Below are 13,808 nucleotides of genomic sequence, written 5' to 3'. Positions count from 1 at the left end.
CTACTTCCTGAATGGACTGCATGCTCTTGCTCAGCTTTGGGGTACTGAGCAGACAACACCACTAGAAAACCCCGAAGGAGGACTTCCTAGTTGAGTCCTCTGGGTCCCTTTCCAGAAAGGAGAGTCTGCATGGACAGACCAGAATAAAAATGGGAAAATAAGGAGGGCAACGCTGCTAGCACCTCCCCTCAGGCGCCTCCTTATAATATATTAGGCACTGGATTCCTGCACACTGAGACATTTCTCCAACCTTCTCACCTTTTCCCAGAATTTTGAGTGCACTTTCTTTTTGACTGTTTCCCAGGAATGGAAGGAAATAAATAGATCAAAAAATCTGGCAGAGTGCTAGTTCAGATCATGCTGTTAGTCCACATGCGTAGTATTTATTATTACATATATTTTTGTTAGCTTTTGTGCTTCTTTTGTTATGACAGCCTTTTCTTACTGAGAGATATTTAGAAATTGAGATCACAGTCAGCACTTTGCCTGCCATGTTTCTGGATGTTCTGTAGGGTTATGTTTATTCTTGTAGAACAGTTTTGTGCATTGTGTTGTATTTGTGCCCTTTTAAAATATGCTGCATGGAGATGTTGCCTTGTTCTGTTGGATCGGGAAGCGCTTGTTTGTTTTGCTTTCTTTGTTATGCACTTGCCCTTTGCGCCTTTGGTTTCTTTAGATGCTTAGTTGCCAACATAAGGGAAAAATTGCCCTGGCCAGCTCTGGATAGCTGTGTAGTACATTACGATAATCACACTGGAATCCTCTGCAATTGGGAATGGAAGGAAGGCCTACAACTCCCAACACTGTGCCTTAGAAAACTGAAATTCTAGAAGTGCAAAACAGAAATGATAGAAAGCCTTGTTCTAGAAAATGGAAATTCTCATGCACCTGGAGAAACATGTTAAGGAAAATATAGGAAGGCTGCCCCCAGTGACAAAGGTATTAAGGAGGGCTGGTTCTACCATAAAGCAGAGTGAGATGGTCTCTACTTCAGACGTCTGATTTGGGATGCCCAAATTACCATGTTGTGAATTGGTTTACGGTTATTCGTTCATTTATTTTAAAGAAATTTACTAATTTGTTGAGGTGTTTGTGAGATGTCTGCCTCAAGTGCCTGAAGAATGTCATCAGCCTTGGCTATTGCATGCCTTGATGGGGAAGGGGCATCACTTGCTACTTCAGCTCAGGAAGTGGAACATCCCAGGCTGTCCCTGATTAATGGGGATAGATAACAGCTGCAATGTCAGCCCAGCTCTGTGAAGACCTTAAAGGACTAGTGCCAGGCTGGGAACTGATAATTTTGCAGTTAACTGAGCCCTGCACCTAGTGACGAATCCAAACATCTAACTACAATAGGAGGAGGATATAAATATTCCCCATCTGGCCTACTGTCGCTTTATACAGTATACAGTCTGAAAGCTCTTAGCAGTCTGCTAAATATAAATGTGTGTTTTAGCAATGGTTTCCACAAATGAAGGTAAATGGACATTTTAGTAGACATCTCCTGCTAGGAATCCTTCAGCACTTCATAACAACCCACTCACAATTGCTTGGAGAACAAGGCATGCATTGTGAAATGTTAGCTTTTTATTACTTCTAGTAAACAAGAAAATATTTTTGAAAATATATATCAGTACATGAACTGGATTTTCAATAAGAAAGACAAAGTGAGTGTGTGTGTGTGTGTGTTGCTCTCTATTAGATTCCACAGAAATCAATCTGAAATCTGGTTCAGGCCATTAAATTAGATCTAAAGCTATTTAATTTGGTTTCAGGAGTGTTCCCCCCTCCACCTCTGTCGCCTAGCCGGAGGACACAGAGAGATAACGTTGCTTGAGTTATTATCACGTTATGGCCACTTCCACCGCTGAGCAAGGATTACACAGTATTATATATTTCTCGGTGGTTTGGCTGAAGCTGTATTAGCAGTCAACAAATAATGTGTTTTGACCAAAGTCTTTGAAGACATTGACCCTTCCTTTCCTTTTCTTCTCCCCTTTTTCCAGTATACTTTGAGAAATGAAATAGGGCTTTTAGTCATGTGTGTGTTGGTTGATTTTAGTCAAAGGGTAGTCCATATTATCAAAACTGAAACAACTGTATGGCCCTGAGCCCTACAGAGACCTTCTGAACTGAGGAAGATTTAACATTTTCTACAGAACCTTTGCAGTCTTGCTTGGGAAGTTCAGACCGTGGTTTGGACTCTTAAATAAGGTCAGCACAAGCCATGGTTGGATGCAATGTCTTAACGGAGACACTGTGTAAACTAAAGTCTGCTCCAAGTTCCTTCTGAGGAAGGGTAACAAATGTCATAAATAGACATGCTCTCATGTTGAATCATTGACATGCATGGGACTTTCTTCCACATAATTATGTTTCTAATTGTGAGGTAAAGGTTGAGAGAAGAGGGGATGTTGTGCCATTGCAATTCCCTGAAGAAGAAATTCTCTCTCGTGAGCAAAAGATGTGCCCCCATGTAACACAATGTTTTGTCCAAAAGTGCCCCATAAGCATTCAGCTTAGACATTCAAGTGCAGAGAACTATGCATTCCACAAGCAAGGGTCTAAAAATAGTTAAAAATAGTTATGGAGATAGAAAATTTGTTGTTTAATCACAAAGTCATGCCCAACCCATCACAACCCCATGGACAACATTCCTCCAGGCTCTCTTGTCCTCCACCATCCCTTGGAGTTCACCCAAGCCCACACTCACTGCCCCAGTGGCCCCATCCAGCCACCTCATCCTCTGCCGCCCCCTTCTCCTTCTGCCATCATAGAAAAGATTGGCCACTGCTAATAAACTACTGCACATTTTGGACAACTTCCTAAAAAGGAGGGCTTTCAGTTTCCCATCATTCCGCGTTCATTTCTAGAGTAGATGACTCTCCCACTCCATGCCCCACTGAGGTCTCTGATCATTGCATTCAAGGCCAGCATTAAGCAAAGCTTCTTTGGGTACCTGTTGAAGGCCCACAGGAGCCCCTGACTTGCCCCTCCTCTTCACTGTCGAAACCTTATGGTTCATCTGCTTGATTTCATCCAGACAAAGGTGGTGATGAGAATAAGGAGGAGGAGGAGATGATGCTGCCTCCATGCTTCCTGGCTCCTCATTCCCTGGTTCCCTCCTTCCCAAGCAAGCAAGGGGTAGCAAGCGCGAGAAGGAGGAAGAGGAGCAAGAAACATGGTGGTGACAGTTAGAAGGTTGATGCATGGAGACGGGGATCCCACAGAGGGTGTCTGGACCAAAATCCTCCAAAAGCCCTCATGGATTATGCTCATTCAGTAATCTGGAATCAGGCATGATTTCCCAGTCCCAGGGCACTCCTCCTTTCCCATTCTTCTTTCTGATACAATCCCATTTGAGAAATCATCAACAGCAAAGTAGCTTAGGGTAATCAATCAGAATAAGATGATAATGGCACTCATTCAGTAAAACAGCACTAAAGCTGATGTGGCAAACTACCGGTCACCCTCTGTCTAATCCTTGCCACATATTCAGGAATTTTTAAAACACTATTATTAATAGTGTTCATTAACTGCTGCACAAAAAGAGATTACTACATTTCCCTCTATTTACGTGGATTTTTGTGAGAAAGTCCTGCATCCTCCATGCTTTCTCGGTTCCCTTAAATCAGAGCTCCATTAATAATATTCTGTGAATTACAGCCCTGCTTGAATGAAAGGGGCGGTTCCCGGGAGGCCCGATCTGTTGCATTTTGTGTTGCCTTCTTCCTCTACTGCTTCCCCTGGAGGGCTGCAGAGTGTGTGATTGGCTAAAATTGGCTGGGGGATGTTGGGGGTCGAGTTTGTGAGGTTCGTGGAAGCCTCACCCCTCCTCTTCTCCTATAATCTGAGCACCCTACAAAGGAGATGGGAACCCAGTGCCATGGGTTTTAGGTTACATCTTCCATTATCTCAGCCAGTGTGGCAAGGGGGTTATGGGAATTATAGTCCCAAATAGCTAAATGACACCAGGAAGTAACCCAGCCTAGACTTCCTTTTATACTGTCACAGTATTTATGCAAAATATTTAGTGTTGTTAGAGTACATGCTAATGAAAGAAGTGGCGTTTCCACTGTGTTGAAAATGTGATCTTGTGTTGCACACAAATGCTACTGCAGGGCATGTAGGAGGAGTTGAAGAGGTGTGGATTTGGAGAGGTGAAGGGCGGACAGGGCAAGGGACAACTGTAGTCTAATGCACTTACTTATGGATAATTGCAATTGCTAGTGACTTTGTCACACTGATTCTATAGAAATATTCCCACTGTCTTAACTAAAACAAAAAACCCTCACATTTCATAAGTATATGCTATCTCTTTCTCTGTCGTTACAGAAAAAGTAAGCATTTTGTCGACCTTCATCGCACCCTTCAAGTATTTAAGTCCCGGTGCAACAAATATGGAAGACGAAGACAATTTAAGTAAGCCGTTTCTCTTCTTCATATTGAGGTGAATAGTAGAGCCAATAGGATGTAATGTGTCGTATGTGTGTGGAATTTGCCATGTAGAGCAACCTTGCATTTGACTGGTAAATGGTGTGTAGGAGTCACTTTTGGCTCAGCAGGATGGAGAATTCCCAGCTGCCGCTGTGCAAGTTTGGAGTGGTCCTCCACAGAGCCAGGCTGCACTGGTGTGTGCAATAGCACTGGGCAGCACTTCTTTACCCGCCTTCTCTGTAGGTTCTTATGCATCGCCCATGGATGGGTAATGTTTGAACTTCCATTTCAGGAACAATCAGGGCATCTCCCCATTGCAGAGATGCACAAAGTTGATTCCAAGCTGGCCACAAAAGGTTTATCCATCCTTTACTTGTGTAGCAGTAGTATTTACGTTCTGCTTAATATAATAAAATCTCTAAGTGGTTTGCTTATCAGTATCAAAAATAATGTTTAAATGCAACCTTAAAAGCCATTTCAGCTACGGTAACTATTTTATCTTATCTTATCTTAGCTTCAACTAAGATATATTTTCCCAAACTGCACCATAGTTGAAGCTCTCGGGATACTTTATATTACCAACCATATCTCAAATACACTACTGAAAACCATTCCAACTACAATGACCATTCAAAACAGAACAAGGAACTGTATAATCCCCATAGGATTAATCTCCAAAACTAATCCTGGGTGGAGAAGATTTCAGGAAGTGTTTAATGTTCCATCAACTCTACCTCCCAAACAGAACAGGGGAAGGATTTCAAGAAGATGACTCCACTGTGAGAAAGCTCCCTTGCGAGATAGGCTAGGCAGCCTTCTCTTGGTCGCATAATCACCAGCAAGGCCTCCTCTGAAGATTGCAACAGTTAGCTGGGTGTTAACAGGGGTTAGGGGTCTACCAGGTATGCAGGTCCCATGGCATTCAGGGGTTTGCTGGTCAACAGCCTAGGCATGAACATAGCCAAGTACCCAATGCCCATCCTACCTACTCCTCACCATATTTTCTTTTTTGTGTCCAAAGCAACTCTCACTGGTACCTGGTTATGCACTCTGACAGTAAATGCTGGGGAAAGACACTGAGAAAAGTCATAAAGCAGCAGAAAGGAAAATAAAATAATTAAGAGAAAGTGGAACTGAGTGCAGAGCACAAAGTATTTTTAGCCCAGACTTTAATACTGTTAAGTTTTGAAGAAGGAAAAGAAGAATATTCTGTGTCCAAATGATGGCCTTCCATCTAACTCGGCATCAGCCATTAGAAAGCCAGTGTGATGGAGTGGTTAAGTGCACTGAACTCTGGAGATCTGGGTTCTACACCCCATTCAGCAATTAGCTGACTTTGGGCCAGTCACTGTCTCTCAGCCTAACCTACCTCACAGGGTTCTTGCTCTCCAAATAAATTGAAGAGAAGGAGAACCTCATAAGCTGCCTTGGGTTCCTTGAAGAGAGAGAAAGGCAACATATAAATGCATCCTCACCATCACCATCATCTTCATTAGTTGGAAGCTATGAAAAAGGAAATTGCATCTTACAAGTCATGGTTAGAGAAAGTGCCTCTTCCTCTGTGGTAAAATCTATGTAGTTATTTATCTAAAGTATTTTTATCCCACTCTTCATCCAAAAAGGTTCCCAGATTAACATGCATATAATCAATTGCCACTCCTTGCTTGCAGAGCTGCAAAGAAAAAAGAGACAGCACACAAAGAAAGAGGGCCGGAGAGGGGAGAAGGGGAAATCCGTTCAGCGGGGTGAATTGTTTGTTTCGCCTGCCCAAAGGGCTGCTAATAGTCATTCTCTTTTCTGCTCTGCACTCTTGCACACTATTACACATCCCAGCATTGGTTGCCTAAGGCTGTCACAACCCATTTCCTTGCCCCACACTTTTTTCCAGCGGGTGGCATGGAGGTGATGCATACCTGAGAAGCAATATGTACAAAGAGTGTGCCTCACCCTTTTCCCACCTGCCGCTCCTCTGACCCTTACCTGTTCCTTGCTTCTGGAAATGCAGTGGGTATGGGCCCAGTCGCTGAGCAATCACAAATGGGATCTGGGTGCTTGGAATGCTAAAGATCCCAAAGGAGCTTGGCACTCAGGAGAGCTGTTGGCACTTCCCTTTCCTTTCCTAGTCCTCAGCCAGGCTTTGATGCAGCCAGGGACCAACATGCTGTCCTAAGATGGGTAGCCACATGGGGCTAGACAGGACATGCCAGTGGACCTTAATCTCCTGGGTGTCTCGTGATCTGCTGTGCTTCTGTGGTCCTGGCTGCGGCAGGGAGCAAGCTTGCTCAGTCAGAAGCCAGTCAGCCAGCCAGCACGGAGCTCTCCTGCACTGCAGCTAGGATGTGGGAGCCCAGAGAACCTGAAAGAGCAGCGGATGCCCAAGCCCCGCTCCAGTGGTACAGATCCTGCCTCTCCTCCTCCTCCCAGGAGGTCTCAGGTCCAGGTGTCTCTTTTATTATTTTTTTATTTATTTAAAGTTTTTATATGTCATCCCCTTGCTACACAGCCTTGGGACAGCTTACAGATATAAATAAATACAGCATAATAACAATTACAATTAAAACCTGGAGACACACTGGCTGCACGATTAAAATCTATAAATATTAAACATTAAAATACTGTTTGAATAAAAAGGTCTTGGCCTGGCGCCGAAAAACAAATAACGACGGCGCCAGGCGGACCTCTCTGGGGAGCGCATTCCACAGATGGGGCGCCACCGCAGAGAAAGCCCTCCTCCGGGTACTTTGCTTCCTGATATCTCTCACGGAAGGCTCCCAGAGGAGGGCCTCTGCTGCCAATCTCAAGGGGCAGGGGGGCAAATATGGCCGCAGGCATTCCTTCAGGTATCCGGGTCCCAAGCCATTAAGGGCTTTGTAAGTGATTACCAACACCTTGAATTGAGCCCGGACTTTGATGGGAAGCCAGTGAAGCTGGTAGAGGACTGGGGTTATATGAGAATAATGCCCAGTCCTCGTCAGCAACCTGGCTGCTCTATTTTGCACCATCTGAAGTATCCAGACTGTCTTCAAGGGCAGCCCCATGTAGAGCACGTCACAGAAATCCAACCGGGAAGTAACCAATGCATGCGTCACTGTCGCCAGGCAGTCGTCCTACATCTGGACATGGCTGTACTCTAACACACGGCCACTTTCCCTTAGCAAGGGTTCCACAGCCATGATTGCAACACTAATGAATTGCAAATGCTAATGATCCCTTCTCATCCACTAGGGGTCACCAGGTAAACTTAAGCAAGTCCGTTAGTCATTTGTCATGGTTATTAAGAGCTGGATAAAATCGATTCTACTGCCTACGTGTGAATGGGGCCAAATTGAGGTGGACATCCATAACACATCACTGGCGAGTTGCGTTTATCTTGATGTATTACAAGTCTATGCAGGCAAGACTTGGTCATGTTCCATCTTATTGTGGAAGATTTCTGGGTAGCTGTTTGTGTCCAGGTTACACAATTCTATTAAACACCCTCAGCCGAGCTACATCTTTAGTGCCCTGGAGGGCAAGAAAGGAGATGTTTACATTTCTTTAACTGATCCCCAACAAAAAGATGTGTTTCTACCCTCATCTCCTCAGGCAGAGAGAAACAACTGCCCACAATTTCTACTGATTTATTTATTTAAAACATTTCTATGCCGTCCCCATCGCATCAAAGCCTTGGGGCGACTCACAAAAAATACACAAAAACATACATAAACAATAACAATATAACAGTTTAAAAGAAAAAAAAACATTTAAAAACGCCCGGTGCATTCTCGGCTAATTTTAAAATCCTAATAAATGCAATAATTTAGCAATTAAAATAAGTTTTAAATAAAAAGGTCTTAGCCTGGCGCCGAAAAACAAATAAAGATACAGTTGCTGGGCTGGTTACCAAGTCCCACCAGTTAGCTTGGTGAAATGCATTGTTTTCAAATAGGTCAAACAGGTATGGGAAAGAAACCGTTCCACTTTCTGTGCTCAGTGTGAGGCAGGTGGGGAGCAAATAGTTCTGAAAGGGGGTTAAGTCATGCACTAATACCAGGATAATAATTGTACATGCATTTAAGCCTTAACACGATTGTCACCATCTGTACCATTTGCATTTTAATTCCCTCTCACCTCATAGACTGTATTTCCGAGACACAAAAAGAGCCAGACACAGCCTCTCTATATAATATATATAGTATTTTTATGACTGGGGATAACGCTTCAAACACTGAATAAAGCAGGCTCTTGTCTGTAAAGGCTTATGCCATAATAAGTTTGCTGGTCATTATGGTACCAGAAGGCACTTGACCATTTTATTAAGAGGGGTGTATCTTCTTGAAAGAGCCCTCATCTTTGATCATCACCATTGGTACGGTAGATACCCTCTTGGTATTCACAGGAGCCCCTACCTGAACTGTGTTATTTACAATTCCTTATAATGAAGAGATTGCCGTTCATTTGTTTCTTTTTCCTCATCCAAAGTTCATGCTGCCTGGCAGCGGAATAACCTTCAAGAGGAACAATATTATTGCTTCAAATGTAGCGTGGAGTGCCGGATGGCTAGTTCTCCTGAACCCGTGTGACCCAGAGACAAAGGCAGTGTCATTATTAGTGATGCATTATAGTTCTCAATAGCTCTTCATGATGCAAGCTCTCCAGGTTAATACTGCCATGCCTGATGACCAGATGTACCGGCGGGGGGAGCAGTGTATGGGTAAGCAAGAACAGGGGGGAAATGAATAGAGCTATCTAGGAGGAATATTCAAATGTAAGGATGTCTCACTGGACACCAAGGAAAATCCGTTCACTCCATTGTATTTGCAATCACAATGTATAGGTGTGAAAACTGGACAGTGAAGAAAGCTGACAGGAAGCAAATGGATGCAGGTGAAACATGGTGTGCGAGGAGAGCTTGGTGAATACACTGGACTGACCGAAAGCGAAACGAGTGGATCCTAGATCAAATCCATCCAGAGCTTTTCCTAGGAGCGAAATGGCAAAGCTGCGGTTGTCCTACTTTGGGCATATCATGAGAAGGCAAAAAAAAAACTCCCTGGAGAAGACAATCATGCTAGGGCAAGTTGAAGGCAATAGAAGAAAAGACCAAATATGAAACAGATGGACTCCACAAAGGACGCCACAGCCTTGAATTTAGAATAGCTAAGCGGGGATGTCATGGAAAGGACGTTTTAGAGGGCTTTCTTTCATAGGGTCTGTTGACCCAGCAACAATAGCAGCAGGAATATCCAGCAACAGACCAGACTGCTCCTTTCTTCCCGTTCAAATGAAGTTAAATCAAAATGAGGGCCAAACCATTTCTTCAGCCCGGTTGGGGCTGAAGGAGTGCTTGGTTTGGGGATGGGAACGCCCTCAGCTCAAGCCCCCAGGATTGCAGCCCTCTTTCTCTCTGCCCTAAGTTCGCCTCATGCTGAGCACCTGCATGGACATCTGGAAAAAATACAAGTCCAGGTTAGTCCACAAGGCCAGCTTGCACACACACGGCCTGTGCACCAACTGTGCACATGACTGGAGAGCTTTGCAGACTTTGTGTACTTTGTGCAAAGCATTTCATACTTGGAGCACTTTCTGCAAAGCCTCTGCTACCCTTCCCAAGTGTTTGTGGACTTCGGTCGCTTTCTGCACAGGGCCAAGCACAGGACAGAAGTCCAACAGGTGCAAGAGAAGAGAGATGGATTCTGACCTGATCTTCTCATCCCTGTTCTTGAGTCCCAACCAGCAATCTAACACTATGCCAGACTGGCTGTGATGGGAGTTGAAATCCAAAGCATCTATAGGGCACCAGACTGAAGAAGGAGGTGCTACACAGTCTCGGAGGCAAACCCAGAGAGAAATTTTCAGATCTCAAAGGGATTCATCTGCATTATAGAACTGGTTGCTCTGTGCGTCAAAGAAAGAGCACAGAAATAAAAAGATGAATTTTCTACGGTCACAAACCATCACTACAGGCATTATGCAAAGGGGATGGGGGACAGAGATTGGAAAAGGCAATATGAATTATAAATACAAATAACCCCCTGTGTTTTCTTATTCAGTGATGCAGAATCAATACAAATTCTTTTCAAACCTGAATACAGTGTGAAACAAGGGTTTCTTTCTTCACATGCTTTCCAACCTCAATATCATTATGTACAATAATTGGGTCTATAAAAACCTATTAAATGAAGAGAGAGGAGAGGTGTGAATTTCAGGACCTGCCCCCACTTTTCTGTGGACAAACATGCCTGGGAATAATACAGGCTTTGTCTGGTTTTTGTTTTTAAGTTAGTGTTGAAGGGAATAAATCTGCAAAAGTCTGATACTTGTGATAAGGTTTTTGGTTGTGTGTGCGGGTGTGTTTTAAGAGACGGCATTTATCACATATACAAAGTATTTACAAAGGGTAGAAGAGTCACAGATAACGGTTCACAGCCAGTGTAGCATCATGGGCACTATCTTGGATTTCCACTGCGGACGTTCATGTCCAAATCAGGCATGAAACTCTTTGGTTCACCATATAGAACTGAAATTGCACAAAGGATGGATTTCAGCTATATCAACTGCACTGAGAGCAATAGACTTTCCCACTTCCATCCCCCTGAAAAGGCCATACAGAAACAAGAAACTCTTCTGAATGGAGTGAGTGTGCTGTGTGTAGAGATCTCCAAACCTGGGCAAAGGGGCCTTCTGTTAGCAGGGCCCTCCTCTTGTGAAAGGGCCTGGATCCAACTCACTGTGTGTGTAGAACAGAGCAGAATGGAACCCTGTCAGAGCAATACAACAGTGGAACCAGCTGCCGAGAGAGGTGGTGGGTTCTCCCACACTAGAGACATTCAGAAGAAACTGGACAGCCATCCGAGTGGGATGATATAACATGGTGTCCTGCAACAGCAGGGGAATGATCTGATGGCCTTCTTGGCCCCTTTCAACTCTACCATTCTAAGAATCTATGATTCTATGAACCCTGCTGGATTCGACCAAAGTCCTTTACATTCCTGCGTCCTCTTTCTTTGATAGTTGATCAGGTGCTGATGGAAAGCCCACAGGCTGGACATCAACTTGACTGAGAGCCAATGTGGGGTAGCAGTGAAGAGTGCTGGACTGAGTTCTAGTCTCTGCTCAGCCATGGAGCCAAGTGGGTGGATTTGGGCCAGTCACAGACTCTCAGCCCAAGCTACCTCACAGGGTTGTTGTTGTGGGGATAGGATTCAGCACAGGAGGAGGAGAATGAAGTAAGCCACATTGAGTTCCTTAAAAAGAAAACAATCAAAGGTAGGATGTAAATCAAAAACATACATACATACATACATACATACAACAGCCTTCTCTTGCTGATGTGCCCTTATCAGGTGGTATTAAGACAGATGTTCCTCAGTTCTTTGAACCTACAGTCAATATATAACCATCATGACAAGTTTCTCCTGCATGAATCTGATTAATCTCCATGTAAAGCCATCCCAGTTGGGGGCCATCACTTCGTCTTGGGGTAGCGAGTTCCACAACTTAACTATGCACTCTTTTTATCTGTTCTGCATCTCCCACAATTCATTGTCATGGTGTTCTGAAAGAGGAATAAAAACCTCTCTGTATTCCCTTCACTCACAAAATGGAGACACGTTGTAAGTCATTCTGATGGATTTTTGTCCTTCTGAGGGGGGAAACGTTAAAGGGTAGCCATGAGCAAGATAAAAATGTAACAGAAATCATCCTTTTCATCTTCTCATTCTTAGATTTCACCATGACACCACTAAGTTGGGCTTTTTTTACATTTCCATTGTTTTTCAAACAGGTACAAGCAGTGCAGAAGTCAAGGAGAACCGTAACACTGGCAACCTAGAAGATCACCCCATTCCCTCTAATGAGCGATCAAGAGTGGGAACTTCCAGCATCAAAAGGAAGAGGCCTCTGGAGGAGGGCAACAATGGACGTTTCTGCAAACTTCAGCTCATATGGAAGAAGGTCTCATGGTCAGTAACACCAAAGAATGCTCTGGTTCAACTACATGAACTTAAGCCGGGTTTACAATACAAAATGGTGTCCCAGACAGGCCCTGTCCATGCTCCAGTCTTTGCAGTTGCTGTGGAAGTTAACGGGCTTACATTTGAAGGCACTGGACCCACAAAAAAGAAGGCTAAAATGAGGGCCGCAGAACTAGCCCTCAAGTCTTTTGTCCAGTTCCCCAATGCATGTCAAGCTCACTTTGCCATGGGGAATTGTTTCAATCCTTCCACAGACTTTACATCGGACCAGGCGGACTTTCCAGACACTCTGTTCAAGGAGTTTGAACCATCTACGCACAGTAAGGACTTCTCCGTCTATAAGCCGGTGAATAACGAACTGCTTTCGACAGCTTACCGGCATGGGAGGTTACTTTGCCACACACTGGACTTCGTGGGCCACCCTAAACAAAACAAGCACAAGATGGCGTCTGCCGCTGAGGGCGAAAAGAACCCAGTCGTGTTGCTCAATGAATTGCGGTCAGGACTGAGGTACGTCTGCCTTTCGGAGACTGTGGAGAAGCAGCATATCAAGAGTTTTGTGATGGCTGTGAGAGTGGATGGGAGAACCTTTGAAGGCTCGGGACGTAACAAGAAGCTGGCTAAAGGTCAAGCAGCACAGGCTGCACTTCAGGCCCTCTTTAACATTCGGCTGCCCAGTTACATTCCCAGCAGGAGTAAATGTAATCATTTGCCACAGGTGAGAGCTCTAAGGTAGCCACCACCGAGCTGAAGAAAGTCTTTAAGATTAATGTGATTTTTCGCATTCGAGCTGTAAATGGTGACTTTATCAGGTTACTCTCCTCACAGGATACGGTACCGCAGCAAATCCCGTTTCTTCACAGAAGTCACACACAAAGACCCTGCGTATATGTCCCTCACTGCATCATTAAGGGTGTGATGAGATGCCTATTTAGACAGGAAAGGGGCCTACAGCTCCCCGTATGCCCCAGCCAGACATACTGGAAGCTGTAGTCCTTTATTTTAGCCAAACATCCATGGGATTGTGCCCTAAGAGCTATGATATGGGTGATTTTCCAAAGGGGCAGCTGAGATTAGAGAAGCACAAGGGACAATTAATAATTCCCTGACAAGTTATAGCACTACTGCATGTCGCGAAGGCAGATAGCAGACAGCAGGTGTCGTCATCGTTGGTTTTAGTGGGGATGCAAGGTTGCAATGGGGTGTCCTTGTTTCTTTTTTCTGACATTTTGATAAAGAGGCCATCATTCCTGAAATTAACATATCAAATACAACATGTCTTTTTCTATATCTCATCCCCAAACAAAGCTGGCAAAGAACTTTGTGTGTGGCTATCAAACATGTGACTGAGTGGAGGGGACAGACTTGCATGGTCTTGAAAATTGTGTGTTCACCTGGACCTACATCAATCTTCTT

The 13,808-nt window shown here is 44.3% G+C and overlaps 1 protein-coding gene across 1 annotated transcript in view; it reads left to right on the top strand.

The window, feature by feature from the left end:
• Window positions 1-1,458: 1,458 nt before the first annotated feature.
• Window positions 1,459-13,808, top strand: part of ADARB2 (adenosine deaminase RNA specific B2 (inactive)) — a 128,385-nt gene continuing 116,035 nt past the window's right edge. The window contains exons 1-4 of the mRNA XM_044425010.1: window positions 1,459-1,477; window positions 3,044-3,184; window positions 4,336-4,422; window positions 12,203-13,110. Coding sequence (XP_044280945.1) covers window positions 1,459-1,477; window positions 3,044-3,184; window positions 4,336-4,422; window positions 12,203-13,110 — 1,155 coding nt within the window. The remainder of the gene's footprint in view (window positions 1,478-3,043; window positions 3,185-4,335; window positions 4,423-12,202; window positions 13,111-13,808) is intronic.

This window comes from Varanus komodoensis, unplaced genomic scaffold (genome assembly GCF_004798865.1).
Source record: "Varanus komodoensis strain SLA01 unplaced genomic scaffold, ASM479886v1 scaffold15, whole genome shotgun sequence".
Lineage (NCBI taxonomy): Eukaryota > Metazoa > Chordata > Lepidosauria > Squamata > Varanidae > Varanus > Varanus komodoensis.
The sequence above is the reverse complement of the archived record's forward strand: the minus strand, read 5'-3'. Positions and strand labels throughout refer to the sequence as shown.